The 15,285-nt window shown below is 38.1% G+C and overlaps 1 protein-coding gene across 1 annotated transcript; it reads left to right on the top strand.

Annotated features, from left to right (window-relative positions):
* Window positions 1-633: 633 nt before the first annotated feature.
* On the top strand, window positions 634-15,039 carry LOC127434493 (probable cationic amino acid transporter). The gene is made up of 7 exons (XM_051687319.1): window positions 634-931; window positions 2,157-2,393; window positions 3,997-4,214; window positions 4,336-4,482; window positions 7,096-7,304; window positions 10,143-10,993; window positions 12,390-15,039. The coding sequence occupies exons 1-7, from the start codon at window positions 634-636 to the stop codon at window positions 12,596-12,598; spliced, it is 2,169 nt and encodes a 722-aa protein (XP_051543279.1). The 3' UTR covers window positions 12,599-15,039.
* The last annotated feature ends 246 nt before the right edge of the window (window positions 15,040-15,285 follow it).

Here is a 15,285-nt window from a genome sequence, read left to right as displayed (position 1 = left end):
AATTAAATAATACAGTATAATAACTACATACATTTTATGGACTTACTCTTCCATATGCCACAAAGATATGTTTTTGCCGCAAAGTGAATCATTGTAATAAAGGCCATTCTAATAAATAAATAATAATCCTACATGAAGTATAATAGTGTAACATAATATGTGCTAACTAGGACCACATTTATGGTTTTGTGTCGATGACTGGTAGTAGACCCAACATGATGTTGTTGTGTGTCTGCCAGACATATTGAAATTATATGTCACAATGTAGGAATATTTGCTATTTCAGCCTAACTGTTGGGGCAGTGAGAGTATGTAAAACAAAAACACTGATCTGTGGAATATGTTTTCCTTGATTTCTTTTTTGTAGGATGCCAAAGTCAATCCAATGCCATTGCTATATAAAGCACTATGCTGATTGATCAACTCTTGGATCTTTTCTGAGAGAGTGTGGGGCAGAGAGAGACAGAGAGCACGGGAAAGGAGGGAGCAACAATCAAGCAGAAGACAGACATACAAGACAAGTTTAGAGGAAACACCTGGAAAGAGGGACAGCGAGATCCTGATTTGGGAGGTGACACTGACACAGAGGAGAAACCTCACACTTCTTTCATCTGAGTCTTCCTGTTGTGAAGGATGAGTGCTGTTTTTGCTAAACTGGACCCCAGGAGGATCGAGTGGGAGTCGTATTGGTATGGACTCCACTCGCGAATCCTGCGCACTAAACCTGTGGATTCCATGCAAGAGGGCTCAGATGACCTCCATGGCACCAAGCTTGCCCGAGTACTCACTACAGTGGATCTGGTGTCACTTGGGGTAGGCAGCTGCGTAGGCACTGGCATGTATGTGGTTGCCGGGCTCGTTGCTAAGGAAATGGCAGGACCTGGTGTGATCTTGTCCTTCATAATTGCAGCTGTAGCATCCATTCTTTCAGGTGAGACTTTATGGGCAATTATTTAATATATGAATATTTTGAATTACAGTTTTTTAGCTTAAAAATATTTAAATCTAATATTTATGTTTTAGGCCTCTCATCTTTCCAGTCTACGTTCTAGTCACATGTTTTATGTTTTTCATATGAACCCCAGAGGATGTTAGATAAGCTCACCTGTCTGTGATTAAGGCTAGCTTTTGACAGTTCTGACAAAGCATTTTTTAAACGCCTCAGAAAGTCAACCTGAGTTGGAGTTAAAGGAATAGTTGACCGAAAAATAAAAATTCTCTCTTCAGTTACTCACCCTCAGGCCATCTCAGATGTGTATGACTTTCTTTCTTCTGCAGAATACAAATAAAGATTTTTAGAAGAATATCTCCGCTCTGTAGGTCCATAACAAAGGAACTAAAATTAAAAAAGGACTTACTTTTTCATATGGATTACTTTTAGACATATGGATTACTTTTATGCTGCCTTTATATGCTTTTTAGAGCTTCAATGTTCTGTCCACCATTCACTTGCATTGTATGGACCTACAGAGCTGAGATATACTTCTAAAAATATTTGTTTGTGTTCTGCAGAAGAAAAAAGGTCATACACATCTGGTATGACCTGATGATGAGTAAATTATGAGATAATTTTCATTTTTGAGTTAACTATTCCTTTAAGGTCAGACCAGCAGACCAAGACTGTACTCATTAAGACCAAGACCAAGACCAAACCACAAGACCCATACCAGGATCTTTCAGTCCAAGAATCAGGCTGTCCATTTTAATGAACCAAAAAATTAAAACACTTAATCAAGTTTTCACTCTATTTTTAATGTTTCCAATGTGTCTTCTAAAATAAAAATAAAAAATAAAACCCACATAAATTATAGAAAAACTATGATTTGATATATACATGGTAAACCTGACTATAAATTCCTTTCTATTGGAAAGGAAAAACAAGAATCTTGTACTCTCATTCAAGTTTGAGAAGTCTGATGTACATCACAGAGGACTGGATACACTGAGACATCTTTATCCTTTGTGGAGTTATTAAAAGATACTCAAAATAGACAACAGTCCTGTCTTAGACTATAAACTATGACCCAGATCCAGGCCATATGTGTTAAGACTCAATGGTCAAAAGTCAATGGTCCAAAACAAATTTAAGAGTCTGGCTTTAGTGTGTTGTCCATTATGAACTTGTCAAACGGCTAATCTCAGGGATTTTCACACAGGGGTCTGCTATGCTGAGTTTGGCGTGAGAGTACCTAAGACGACAGGCTCCGCCTACACCTACAGTTATGTCACAGTGGGAGAATTTGTGGCCTTTTTCATTGGCTGGAATCTCATCCTGGAGTATCTGATTGGTACAGCGGCAGGAGCCAGTGCGCTAAGCAGCATGTTTGACTCTTTAGCCAATCACACCATCAGTCGCTACATGATCAACCATCTCGGAACGTTAAATGGCCTGGGTGGGTGTCTTTCATAGGAATCATAGCAATCAGATGCTTAACAAACAAATGGCAGTGACAGAAAGGTATTAAAACACCATGTCTAAGCCCATAAAAATAACACTATTACACTAAGTGTAAATAGCAACAAAAGCATCTTCTTAGCACTAAGTGCAAATAGTGTTAGATACTATTTGCACCCTGGTTGAAATAGTGGCAGATACTATTTGAACCCCTAATTAAATACTAGCATACAGTATAGGTGCATCACTGCAGTGTATTTATTGTGTTTATAGAGTTCCACAGACACCCTACACCAACCACTAAACCTAACCTTCCCTTACAAAAATTAACCATGGTTTATTACCATAGTATCAACATGGTATTTTGTAGTAAAATCATAGTAACCACAAAATGAAACATTGTTACTATATTAACACCATATTACTGTAGTAATACAATGGTTAATTGCATTAAAACTATGGCTTCTGCCAAAAAACATGGTTGCTACAATATTACTCTAGTAAAACCATGGTTAATTTTACCCAGATAAAACCTTTCTCTAAACTCCCCGACCTTCACAGTGACCAAATCACTGATTTATTTATTATTATAAGTAGTATTAAAGGAAATATTAAGAGTGGAAAAGTGGGTAGTAGAACCCAGGACGTCCGCCTGATAAAAGCAACCCACGCCGTTTTTACACACTTCGCCATTGCAGTGATGCTTTGGGGTGCAGTTTGTCTTTGATATCTGTGTTTCCACCACACTATGTAAATAGCCGTGCTGTGTGGCAGATGCAATTTTTTATTTTTTTGGATTTTCTCCCCTTTTCTCCCCAATTTGGAATGCCCAATTCCCAATGCACTCTTGGTCCTCGTGGTGGCGTAGTGACTCGCCTCAATCCGGGTGGTGGAGGACGAATCTCAGTTGCCTCCACATTTGAAACCATCAATCCGCGCATCTTATCACGTAGCTTGTTGAGCGTGTTACCGCGGAGATCTAGCGCGTGTGGAGGCTTCACGCTATTCTCCCCGGCATCCACACACAACTCACCACGCGCCCCACCGAGAGTGAGAACCACGTTATAGCGACCACGAGGTGGTTAACCCAGCGTGACTCTACCTACCCTAGCAACCGGGCCAATTGGTTTCTTAGGAAGCCTGACTGGAATCACTCAGCACGACCTGGATTTGAACTTGCGACTCCAGGGGTGGTAGTCAGCATCTTTACTTGCTGAGCTACCCAGGCCCCGGCAGGTGCTATTTACAGCCAGTGCAAATAGTCACTCCGTAGAAATATGTGTGACAAAAGTGTATATTACAGAGATTTCTCACATATAGTGGTCCCAGAAAGTATTAAGCCACACACACAGAGGTTTATTTGGATTAGATCAAGAGGTGAAAACATGAGTTAGTCTGAACATTTTTTTTTGTTGCTTGTGCTATCTCTTTAAAATACTGTGTTGTCTCCACCTGTGTTGATATTTTGTCATCTAATACAATGACATTTATTTATTTTTTATGGGTTGCTAAGTTTCCAAATACTTCTGGGGGCCACTGTATCTTATTCAATAACAAAGATATGTTTCGAGTAATTTGTTTCATCATGCTTCTCATACCAGGTAAAGGTGAGGAATCCTACCCAGACCTGCTGGCTCTGCTGATCACCATGATGGTGACTGTGATTGTGGGTTTAGGGGTGAAGAACTCATTGAGCTTCAATAATGTACTGAATGTGGTTAACTTGGTTGTGTGGGTCTTCATGGTGCTGGCTGGCCTTTTCTTCCTTTCTGGAGCCAACTGGGAGGATGGAAGGTTTCTACCCTATGGCTGGTCAGGGGTAAGAATGTTGACTGTTAGGTGTACAAATTAATTACTCTACTTTTCTGTTTTTTGAGTGTGATGTTTAGCAAAATTACCATTTTAACATAAGATAACAGTAAATAATGTGTGCTCTGTAGGTCATGCAAGGAGCTGCAACATGTTTCTATGCCTTTATTGGCTTTGACATTATCGCTACCACAGGCGAAGAGGCCAAGAACCCCAACACTTCCATTCCATATGCTATAACAGCCTCTCTCATCACCTGTCTCACAACATACGTCTCTGTGAGTAAATTGACTCATCTCATATCTGAACATTGCATTGTGTGCCTCTATCTTAACTGTGTCTATCTCAACTGACCTGTTTGTCTGCATGAAACAAAAAAACAATATTTAAAAAATGCTTTTCATCTGAAGCAATGTAAAGTGAATAGCTGTGTCCCAAATGATGCACTATGCATTAACAATATACACTATGCAATCAGCCATGTAGTGTATGAATTTTTAAAGTGTAGTATCGTTCATAATGGAACACTTAAGGGTTGTTTACTTCAAGGAAGCATCACTGTTTAACAGCTGATGGAAGTGGTATTTCAAACACATGCAGTGTGTTGCTGCTTGCTTTACCTCTTAGCCAACCTCAGTTCAAAACTTGTATCTCAAACAACATACATATTCACACAGCGTGAGGTGATGGTAAATCATTCAATTTACATTTGTAAGGTGCTGTCTTCAAGTTTCGCTAGTTGCTACATTCTCCATTATTTACAATTGTTTTGTCAGACCAGCAACGCAGCCATGCCACTCTGCCCCATCCCCTACATACGGTAAGCCACGAGCATGGAGTACATGAAGTGTCCAACATTCCACACTTGTTTTGACAGTTGAGGAAGTGCATCATCCGGGTACTCATAGTACACTTCTTTTTGTTGCATTTTGTCAATTTAGACCCCATGAAATTGTTGCAAATGCAATTTCAAATGCATATCAAATGGCTTGTCCTTTTTTTGACAAAGCCAACATAACCTTAATGTCACAGCCCAGAAAAAGCATGATTCATTACCAGTTAGCTTCTTGCTATTGCTGGTACATTGCAGATGATATTAGCGAGAGGGAACAATCTCATTCTAGAGAGCATTTTTTGAAAATAAATTACTATATGCCTCTGTGTACAAGGTGTCACAAGATTAAATTTTTGTCCATTGTATTTATGTCTGCTTAAAATGTATTTGGACAACTTCTAGCCGAACACAAGCATAAAGATGGCCTCAAAGCTAACAGACTTTAGCCTAGATTCCATCCATTTTTTTGCGCTATTTTGTTATTGACAAAGTGAAAATGCGAAAAAAAAAAAAGGCGGGAAATTTGCCGTCTTCTGTCTGTTTCCATTCAAATGGCCTTTTATCGATAAAAATGGTGTGCGTGATGACGTCATGCCTAAGAAAAACACTTTGTTGCATAAGTTTTGGTTTATTGCAGAAGAAATCTTGCCCTTAAGCTGTTTCCATACAGAAATGTGCGTTTATTGCTAATGGTGTACCTTTCGCCTCCCAGATGTCCCTAATGTTTTTTCCTCTGAAGTTTTGGTAAAATGGGGAGAGTATTGAGACAATTCATTGAAATTAGCCAGCTTACTGTCATTTTAATTTCACAAATAAAAGCAATTAGAAGAGGAGGAATTGCAATCAAAAGGGAACAGTTGCCCTTCTGATAGGACTGTAATATTGGTCCTGATGTTGCACCTATCACAGGCTGCCACCAGTTCCGACCCGAAAGCGAATCGTCATGGCCCTGTTCAAGCTGGCAATCTGCACCAAGTAGTGGGGGAAACTTTCAGTCTTAGTATAAGGCGATTCATCGATGTGTATATGCTGTGTGCACAGCTATTAAAGAAAATTTTTATTTGTTCTCCGTGCACTTGTCGATGTGCACTCCTGGAAGTTTCATGTTTGCAGCATCGGATCTATATGCCGTTAAGATCAATCCATAATCACGTACAGTAAATTGGTTTTCAAGGATGTATACCGTCGTCATGATTAGCACAGGCTAATGATTGGGTAAATTCTGTCATGTGACACTACATTTTTGCGTTAATGCCAATTTTCTCGACAAAAAGTGTTTCCAAACCAGTTTTTCACGACATTTTAAGTATCGACATAGAGTTTATGCGCTAGAGTTAAACTGAAAAATATTATGTCGACATTTGTGAAATTTTAGCGATAATTTGTGTTTCCATCTGCTATATTTTGATGCGCTAAAACTTTTTTTGCAAAACATCCTTGGATGGAAATGTAGTTAATGACAAAAAGCCACAAAACTTCGATTTTGATTTCATGGGGTCAACTCATCGATTTCAACTCATCTTCTACTGTTAAAGTACCATATTTGATATAATAAATATTTACAGGACATTGCATAAGAATATATGCATGAGAGATAATAATCTTCCAGTCTACACTACACATTCAAATGTTTCAGTAAATCATTCAAGCATTTCACACCTGGAATATGATTTATTTAAGTCCTCCTCAAGAGGTCTAATCCTGATCCCTGGAGCTGAGGTGAAGTCTGAAGACCCATTTCAAATATTAATCTGAAACCTACTTCTCTCTTGCTCTATCAAGATTAAATGCGTTTTAGGACAGTTCTTCACACTACAGTGTACGATAGAATTGAATGAGTCATCCTACAACTCCTAACCATAGTCACACCTATCAATGGGCAGATCTGGAATGAGATGATTTCTAGGATGCCTTTCCTTTCCAAACCAGCACTAATCAGCATAAACCAGCTTGGACCAGCATGGAAATTCATGCTGGTCTAATCTGGTCTTTTCCGCAGTGTATTGTGACAAACTGCAAGGTAAAAATTATTTTAAACTGTTTTTCTATGTCTTAGGTGAGTGTGATTTTGACATTGATGTTGCCATACAACCTAATTGATGGAGATGCTCCGCTAATGGAGATGTTTGCAGTACACGGCTTTCTAGCAGGGAAGTATATTGTAGCTGTGGGAGCGGTTGCAGGACTCACAGTCAGCCTTCTGGGATCCCTGTTCCCTATGCCGAGAGTCATCTATGCCATGGCAGGAGATGGTTTGCTCTTTAGGTAGGTGTGTGGCAGTGCTGGGTAAGAGGGCGTTCACACCAAATGCATTTTAGCAACTGTCCGCGCTGTTTTTCAATTGTTTTATTATAGATGGACGTCCTTGACTGTTGCAGCAACCTGGTCTCATAGTGAAAACTGACTCTATAAAATTTTTGCAAAACTTGTTGTATGTGTCTCCAGGTACAATTCCCTGCCATTTCCAGGTGAAATGAACACAAAAGGCGCAACATCAACTGTGTGTTTTATTCACTTTCACTCAAATCATGACTTTAATGGCTGATAATGACTTTATAAATACTTATTTTTCTCTCTATTACTCAGACCCTGCTATTTTATGATATTGACACACTTTTACTCTAATGCATCTTTTGAAAAAACAATACATATTAATGCTTGTATTACAGACCCACCTACATAAATACACTTATTCTAACATGATTAGCTTGTGTGGTAGCTCACCTGATAGGCCATCCGACTTAGAGTTGGAGGATCACGATTCAAGTCCAGCCATGACCTCAAGCTGATACATAACATTACACACTCATAGAAGCAGCATGATATGATGTGGTTAGTACAGAAAATAAGATTTTTCATATAACACTTATGGTTAGGTTTAGGCATTGATAAGGAAAGGATGTCTTTTTTAACATCTCATTTATATTTTAAAACACTATTGATCAGGTTCAGGTTAAAGTTTAACATTAGGGACATATGTTTAAAAAAACATCCATCAAAAATGTTGTCATGTTCACGTAAATTTCATTCGATCGGGCTGAAAAAAAATTTAACTCTTAAAAAGTGCCTCAAGACATTTATTCATTTATGGCGCTGCGACTAGTTTTTTTAGCACGAGGACACATTTGGTGTGAAGTTGCTCAAAAAGTGTAACCATCTACAAATGACTAATTACTAATCTAAAATTTTTAATCAGATGACTTTACTGTTTACTTCATAACTTAATACTTTGCTCTTAAGTTACATTCTAAAACTTCTAGTAACATTTTTAAAAGACATTTTTTTTCCACTCAACAAATTCTAAATGTCTGTAATTTCCTCCCTATCCATTATCACAAACAACTCAAACACAAGTAATGGACCACATGTTTCTCCCTTAAAATGTGATTAAAAAGTTTTATGCAGTAAAAGTAATGTTATTTTTATATTCAAATCTGTTGCAGATATGTAATATATTAAAGGTGCAGTATGTAAGTTTCAGAAACCCTTGCTATTAATGACACCTGTGGCCGTTAAGTGAACTGAAGCCAGCTACCTGTTGCTCGTGCACACACTCCATAGGGACGCAAGCATTGGCCAAAACAATAACGTAATATACAAAGAGACAACGTGATTCACCGGCATCATGCTGACAGATGAGGTAGCATAATTAAAATTACACAGTTATGATTGTTTTACTACAAACTTTGAGACTCTATATTATATTATATATTATATTTAACAGAGCTAAAACAAAGTGTGGATACAGGTCTGGCTATGCAAGACTGTAGTTTGAAGTAATCACTTTTCTTTGCATGATACATTGATACAGCATTAGCTAGCTAGCCAGCTTTATCAATAGCTGTTAGCTAAATTTGGTGGATGATGACAGTAGCTGTTTATAAAATAGACTGTACATTATAAATATGTTGACACAATTCAGTATTGATGTGATTCCATCACAACTCTCATTCTGATATATTGATGCACTATTGTTTTATAATAATAGAATGTATATATTTTCTGTATAACCAAGTTACGTTACACTAATGAATGGGTCTTTTTGCATTATCTTGAACATTGTCTAGCATTCATTTCATGTGTTATTGTAATTTACCTGGCTGAATAATTACAGATTAACATTGTTTATGACAGTTACTGTGCATGCAAGATCAAGTTAGCCAAAATGACACAGATCAATCCTCATGGCACTATATTTCACATGCTTTGCAGTTATGTAAGCTTACCTGTCCAATAAGAAGAACAGCAATTCAGGGTCGGTTTTGATCCCCAAAACTGAACAAAAGTCCCTCCAGGAATCAAATGCCCTGCCGATGTTCATTCTATTTTTCGCTCGACCACGATTACGTTCCCACTTAGCCAGACGGGATTCAGTAGATCATTTTTTTGTTTTCATTTTTTTGGTTTACTCAGAGTTTGTGTAGGAGTGGGTGTTGTGCTGGGATCCGGACATTTGCTAGTTTCCATCTCTAAGATAACATTACCTAGTGTTGCAGTTTGTTGTCTCTGTTGAATAGTGGAAGCACTGAAGCAAGGCTCTCGGGAGCGTGCATAAATGTCACATCCTTTGGATTTTCCCGGCAAAACCGACCCGCTCCCTTCGCATGAAAATCAGTCTATAGGCTTTAATAGGCAACCTAGGAAGTCCGGGAAGGGCTCATTTTTTAAGTTGCATTACAAGCCGTTCACACATTGGCAAAAAACAAAATGAATATTACATGAAAATTGTTACATATTGCACCTCCTATATAATTAATTTCAAGTGCTTTCCTTTTTACTTTAGTGCATAAAACTCAAAATGTGTTTCTGTGTCAAAGTGAATCAAAATTATGGAGCAGGTCACATATAGTTTTAGAAATAACTGTAACTCAATTAATATAAATGTAACGTAACTGAAAGTCATTAATTGTAATCTAATAAAAATCATTTTAAATGTAATCATTTCCACTTCTTTTGACTAAAAAGTAATATGATTCAGGAACAAGTTTCTTTCTAATCATGTTACACCAAACACTGGGGGTGGGTTCCTTTTTGTCCAGCTTGTAATACTGGTATCTTCACATTCATTTAATCCCTTATGAAGTCCATTTATGTGTATTCCAGGTCCCTGTCCTTTGTGAGTCCCCACACAGAGACCCCCGTGGTGGCCTGTGCTGTATCAGGGTCTCTGGCTGCTCTGTTGGCTCTTCTGGTTAGTCTGAGGGACCTGATCGAGATGATGTCCATCGGCACACTTCTGGCCTACACGCTGGTCTCGGTGTGCGTATTGCTTCTACGATATCAGCCTGATAGAGATGATTTCACCAGCTTCCTCACCGAGGAGGAAGAGGAAGAAAGAAAGAGGAAGGAGGAAATGATGGAAGCTAGTGAGAAGAACATGCACTCACCCATGAATGATGGTGGGGAAGAGTATGGCAACCTCCCCTCAAAGGGAGATGATGAAACGCTAATTGGAAAGTCGGACTCTGGGGGCTACCAATCAGAGAGCTCTGGGTATGGGGCTGGAGACAACGGTATAGAGGTAGACGACTCTGATGGCACCCTGACTAGACTCTTGAAACGCGCATTGGGATCGCACTATTACACTCTATGGATGCGCTTAGGCCTGCCGAACTCGGGCGATAGGCCCACACCTGCAACAGGACGCACTGTCACTTCCTGTGTCCTCCTTTTCTTTGTCCTAACCTTCTTCCTCTGGACTCTAGTCATTTATGGTTTCGACCGGGTTTCAAGAGGAGCTCGCTGGGCTCTAATGCCTTTTATACTGATTGTAATTGTCATCATGGTTACTTTGGTTATTATTATTCTTCGGCAGCCGGAGAACCCTAAAAAGCTGCCATACATGGCGCCTTGTGTTCCCTTTGTGCCCATAGCTGCAATGCTGGTGAACATTTACCTCATGCTAAAACTGTCCAGCATCACCTGGGTGCGCTTTGTAGTATGGTGCTCACTAGGTATGCCAGATCTCCTCTCATATCCAAAAAAAAAACACTCCAAATGTTCCTGTAATATATCAGCTGTTTGTCCCGAAACATACTCTATGCAAGTTGGTGAATGCAAACCCTTCTAACTCCATAAAATGTATTGTAAGTGTTTCTAAAATTCTCATTATTAGCCAAAATTCTTCCAAAGCCAGTTGTCTCTTTCAGGTTAGCTACAGTCATGGTGAAGCAACAGTTTGAAGACTTTTTAAATCTCAGCAAGTTAGTTAAGCTACTGAAATGTTTAAAGTTACCTGAATAATTACACATCTGTTGTGGTGGCAGACATTTGAAGATAATTTTATCACCTTTTTGTGTATTGACATTTGTTAATGCCATGGTAACCTAAGAAGGCACACTGAGTATGTACAACTGCATTTGAGTACTTGTGTAGTGTATTTTTCTGGCCTTAAAGGAATAGTTCACCCAAAAATGAAAATTCTCCCATCATTTACTCACCCTCATGCCATTAATACAAATGATCTGCTTAATACAAATGTTTAACATTTTTTAGAGGAATATTTCATCTGTGTAGGTCCTCACAATGAAAGTGAATGGGTACCAAAACGTTGAAGCTCCAAAAGCACATAAAGGCAGCATAAAAGTAATCCATACAACTCCAGTGGTTAAATCCACATCTTCAGAAGCTATATGATAAGTGAGGCTGAGAAACAGATCAACATTTAAGTCCTTTTTTGCTATAAATCTCCACTTTCACTTATTTTTGGCGATTTACATTCTTCATGCATATTGCCACCTACTGGGCATGGAGGAGGATTACTAGTTAAAAATGACTTAAATTTTGAACTGTTTCTCACCCACACAACGTTTTCATTTTTGGGTGAACTATTCATTTAAAGGGATAGTTTACCCCAAAATCCTTTCATCATTTACTCACCCTCATGCTTTTCCAAACCCATGTGGCTTAGGCTATGTCCACACTTATACATTTTCGGTTGAAAACAAATAGATTTTTCTATATTTATTACATTATGCTCTCATTCACACTACTTTGAAAAATGGCGACATTTTAAAAATTATGAACACAGAATTTTTAAACAAAAACAGATTTGTGTGGACATGGTCATTCATGTCACGTCGGAATTACCGTAATTACTAGTTTACTGCTCACGTCTTTGTAGAACTTATAAGTTCAAGGAATTCTATGGAAGCTCCGACTTGACTGTCGTGACGTCATGTTAAAAGAAACAAAATAGAACTCTTTTTGTGTTCCACAGAAGAAAATAGTGGAAGTCACATGGGTTGGGAACAACATGAGGCTGAGTGAATAATGACAAAATGTTTATTGTGGAGTTGACTATCCCTTTAGCTATGCACACTGTCTCCTCTCTGCTCTTTCTTCTCACAGGTGTACTGATCTACTTTAGTTACGGGATGTGGAACAGCTCCCTGGAACTCAGTGCTAGAGAAGAAGCAGCTCATGCCAGCTCTTACCAGAGGTATGACGCAGAAGTCGATGACAGCTTCAATGTGGATGAAGACATCCATCCTCAGGAGGACGATGTAGAGGAGGGACAGTACCAAGGTTGGGCAGCTGAGGAGAGCAGCTATCAGTAACAGAATCAATATGATGAACGGAGATCCTCCTACAACAATCACAATTACCGAAGCAAAGGCAGGACCAACAAAGTCTTTGACGAGCTGGTCAATAAAGAATATTCACCTGAGTGAGAATTCTAAACTAATCTGCTGTCTCAAGAGGATGGATTTAAGTGCCCATGATTTTGCCAAAAAGGATGTGTTCCTGGTTCCTTCTATCAACTAATCAGATTTTTTAAGGTCAGGAGTTAGAGGTTAGATAAGGGGTTCAGGAAAAAAAAAAAAATACGTATTAACCTATCATTTCCCTCTGATTTTGAGGTCATCATTTACTCACCCTCATGTAGTTCCAAACCCATATGACTTTCTTCTGCGGAACACAAAAGGAGATATTAGGCAGTATGTTAGTCTCAGTCACTATTTACTTCCATCAAATTTTTCTCCATACAATGAAAAAAATCATATGGATTTGAATTCTGTGGGTGAACTCTCCCTTTAATGGTTAGGGTTTGTTTGACAGGAATGTTATTCCAAGAAAAACAAAAGGAACTAATCGTTCTTGGCAAAATCATAGTCACCAGATGGATTTGCTAGGATTTCCAAATCATGTATGGCTAGTTATTAAACATTTTCTTTGAGTGTATTTCTTCATCAACTTATTTTAAAATTTGTATTGATTTGATTTTGAACATGTACTCATCAAATATCCTTGCACCTTTGTGACAGATATGTGACATATCTTGAAGGAGGTTTAGACATGCAAACAGTATGGAGCAGACTGGCTCAAGTTTGACTGAGGTTTTAATAGTGCCTTTAAATAAACCTGTCTTATTTTCAATCTACTAAAAAACAAAGACATCTTTAGATATTCAGTGGAATATTTTTGTCTGATGTGAACTGCTGTTTCAATGTTGGTTTTAATTGTGCTGTTAAATGCAATGTTCACCCAGTACTCTTGAGAGCACTGCATTACTTTTAGAGCTGTTGCTTATTGTATGTTGCTAGTTTTAGATCCTAAACACCACTCAAAATCTAGTGTCTTATCAATGAAAAACTCAGGATGCCTCTACATGAAAGTTTCTCAAAAGATGCAGTGAGTGGACTTTTCACCTTACACCGTCTCCACAGCTGTGTTTGATCTAAAATCTCAAGCTCTCCCTAGAATTTGGAGGGAAATATTATGATTGGCTCCCTGCGAAAGTTTAATAGCTCTCAAAATATTTTGCGACACATATCAAATTCTTTCTAGGTTGGTTTGTAGAAATGTATTACTGTTGTGGTTTTTCCCCTTGTTTAAGTTTGCATGAGGATATTTACATTTCTTCCTTACAGCTATGTGCGTAAAATCATTCTGATTCAGAACACATGTAAATACACTGACAGATCAAGAGCTACATTTGTTTGGAAAGAATATACAAATATATTTTAAATGAAATATTAAAATTAATATATTTTACAAACACAAATGGTGTCTTTTTGTGTCATCAGCCATAACCATAGTAACGACTTATAAAGAGTACTTTGTGGTCTTATGATTTCATTTAAATTTAGATGTAACACGAGGCACCATGTCACAGCTGTAGCCAGAGAATTACATTCATTTTAAAACATATCACTTAACACAATCCAAATGCATAACATAGTGGATATTCCAAGAACTGTTAAGTTCTCACAATCCCAATTAAAACGCAGGGAGGATACACTAATGCATTACTATAATGAATCATTCACTGACCACATGAGTAAAATGACACAAAAATGATGACGTTTTCCTCTTGCAGATATTTTTTTTTCTCGAATTTCAAATGCTGATGTTCTGGGAGGTTGTGTACAGGATGCTGAGAAGAGCTCTCCAGGGAAACAGTGCAAATTACATCTGGTCATTCAGCCACACTGGTTTCCTGTTTTTCAAGTCTGTCTGTCTATCTTTCTGTCTGACAGAGCAAGGGTTCATCTAACACATGCTATGCTAAAGGACATTTGTAAAGGCTGTGAGCTAATAACTCAGCTTATTTTGTGCAAGTTTTTGTTTTGTTTGTTTTTTGGTAGAATTTAATGTTAACACATAGGAAGTTGACAGCAATGCCACTGTACAGTGTGCAGTGTTGGGTAAGTTACTCAAAAAAAGCAGTTCACTACAAATGACTAATTACTACTCTAAAACTGTAATCAGATTATTGACTTTACTGGTTACTTAATTTAAAAAGTAATCACATTACTAATTAATTACTATTAAGTTTTTCACAGAAAAGTTTTTGCTTTTACCGCTCAACAAATTCTAAATAATGTCTATATTTCCTCCTTTTACATTAACACTTTAGGGGGGACATGCCCTTAAAGGAATAGTTCATCCATTCAGCACATGCCCATAACATTCTCTCATCATTTACTCACCCATGTGGCATCCCAGATGTGTGACTTTCTTTCTTCTGCTAAACACAAACAAAGATTTTTTGAAGAATATCTCAGCTTTGTAGGTCCATACAATGCATGTGAATGGTGACCAAAACTTTGAAGCTCAAAAAAGATCATAAAGGCAGCATAAATGTAATCCATAAGACTCCAGTGGTTAAATCCATGCCTTTTGAAGCGATATGATAGGTGTGGGTGAGAAACAGATCAATATTTAAGTCCTTTTTTACTATAAATCCTCCTCCCTGCCCAGTAGGTGGCACTATGCACGAAAAATACGAATCGCCAAAAAC

The sequence above is a fragment of the Myxocyprinus asiaticus genome, chromosome 44 (genome assembly GCF_019703515.2).
Source record: "Myxocyprinus asiaticus isolate MX2 ecotype Aquarium Trade chromosome 44, UBuf_Myxa_2, whole genome shotgun sequence".
Classification (NCBI taxonomy): Eukaryota; Metazoa; Chordata; class Actinopteri; order Cypriniformes; family Catostomidae; genus Myxocyprinus; species Myxocyprinus asiaticus.
This window is presented reverse-complemented; position numbering and strand designations above follow the sequence as displayed.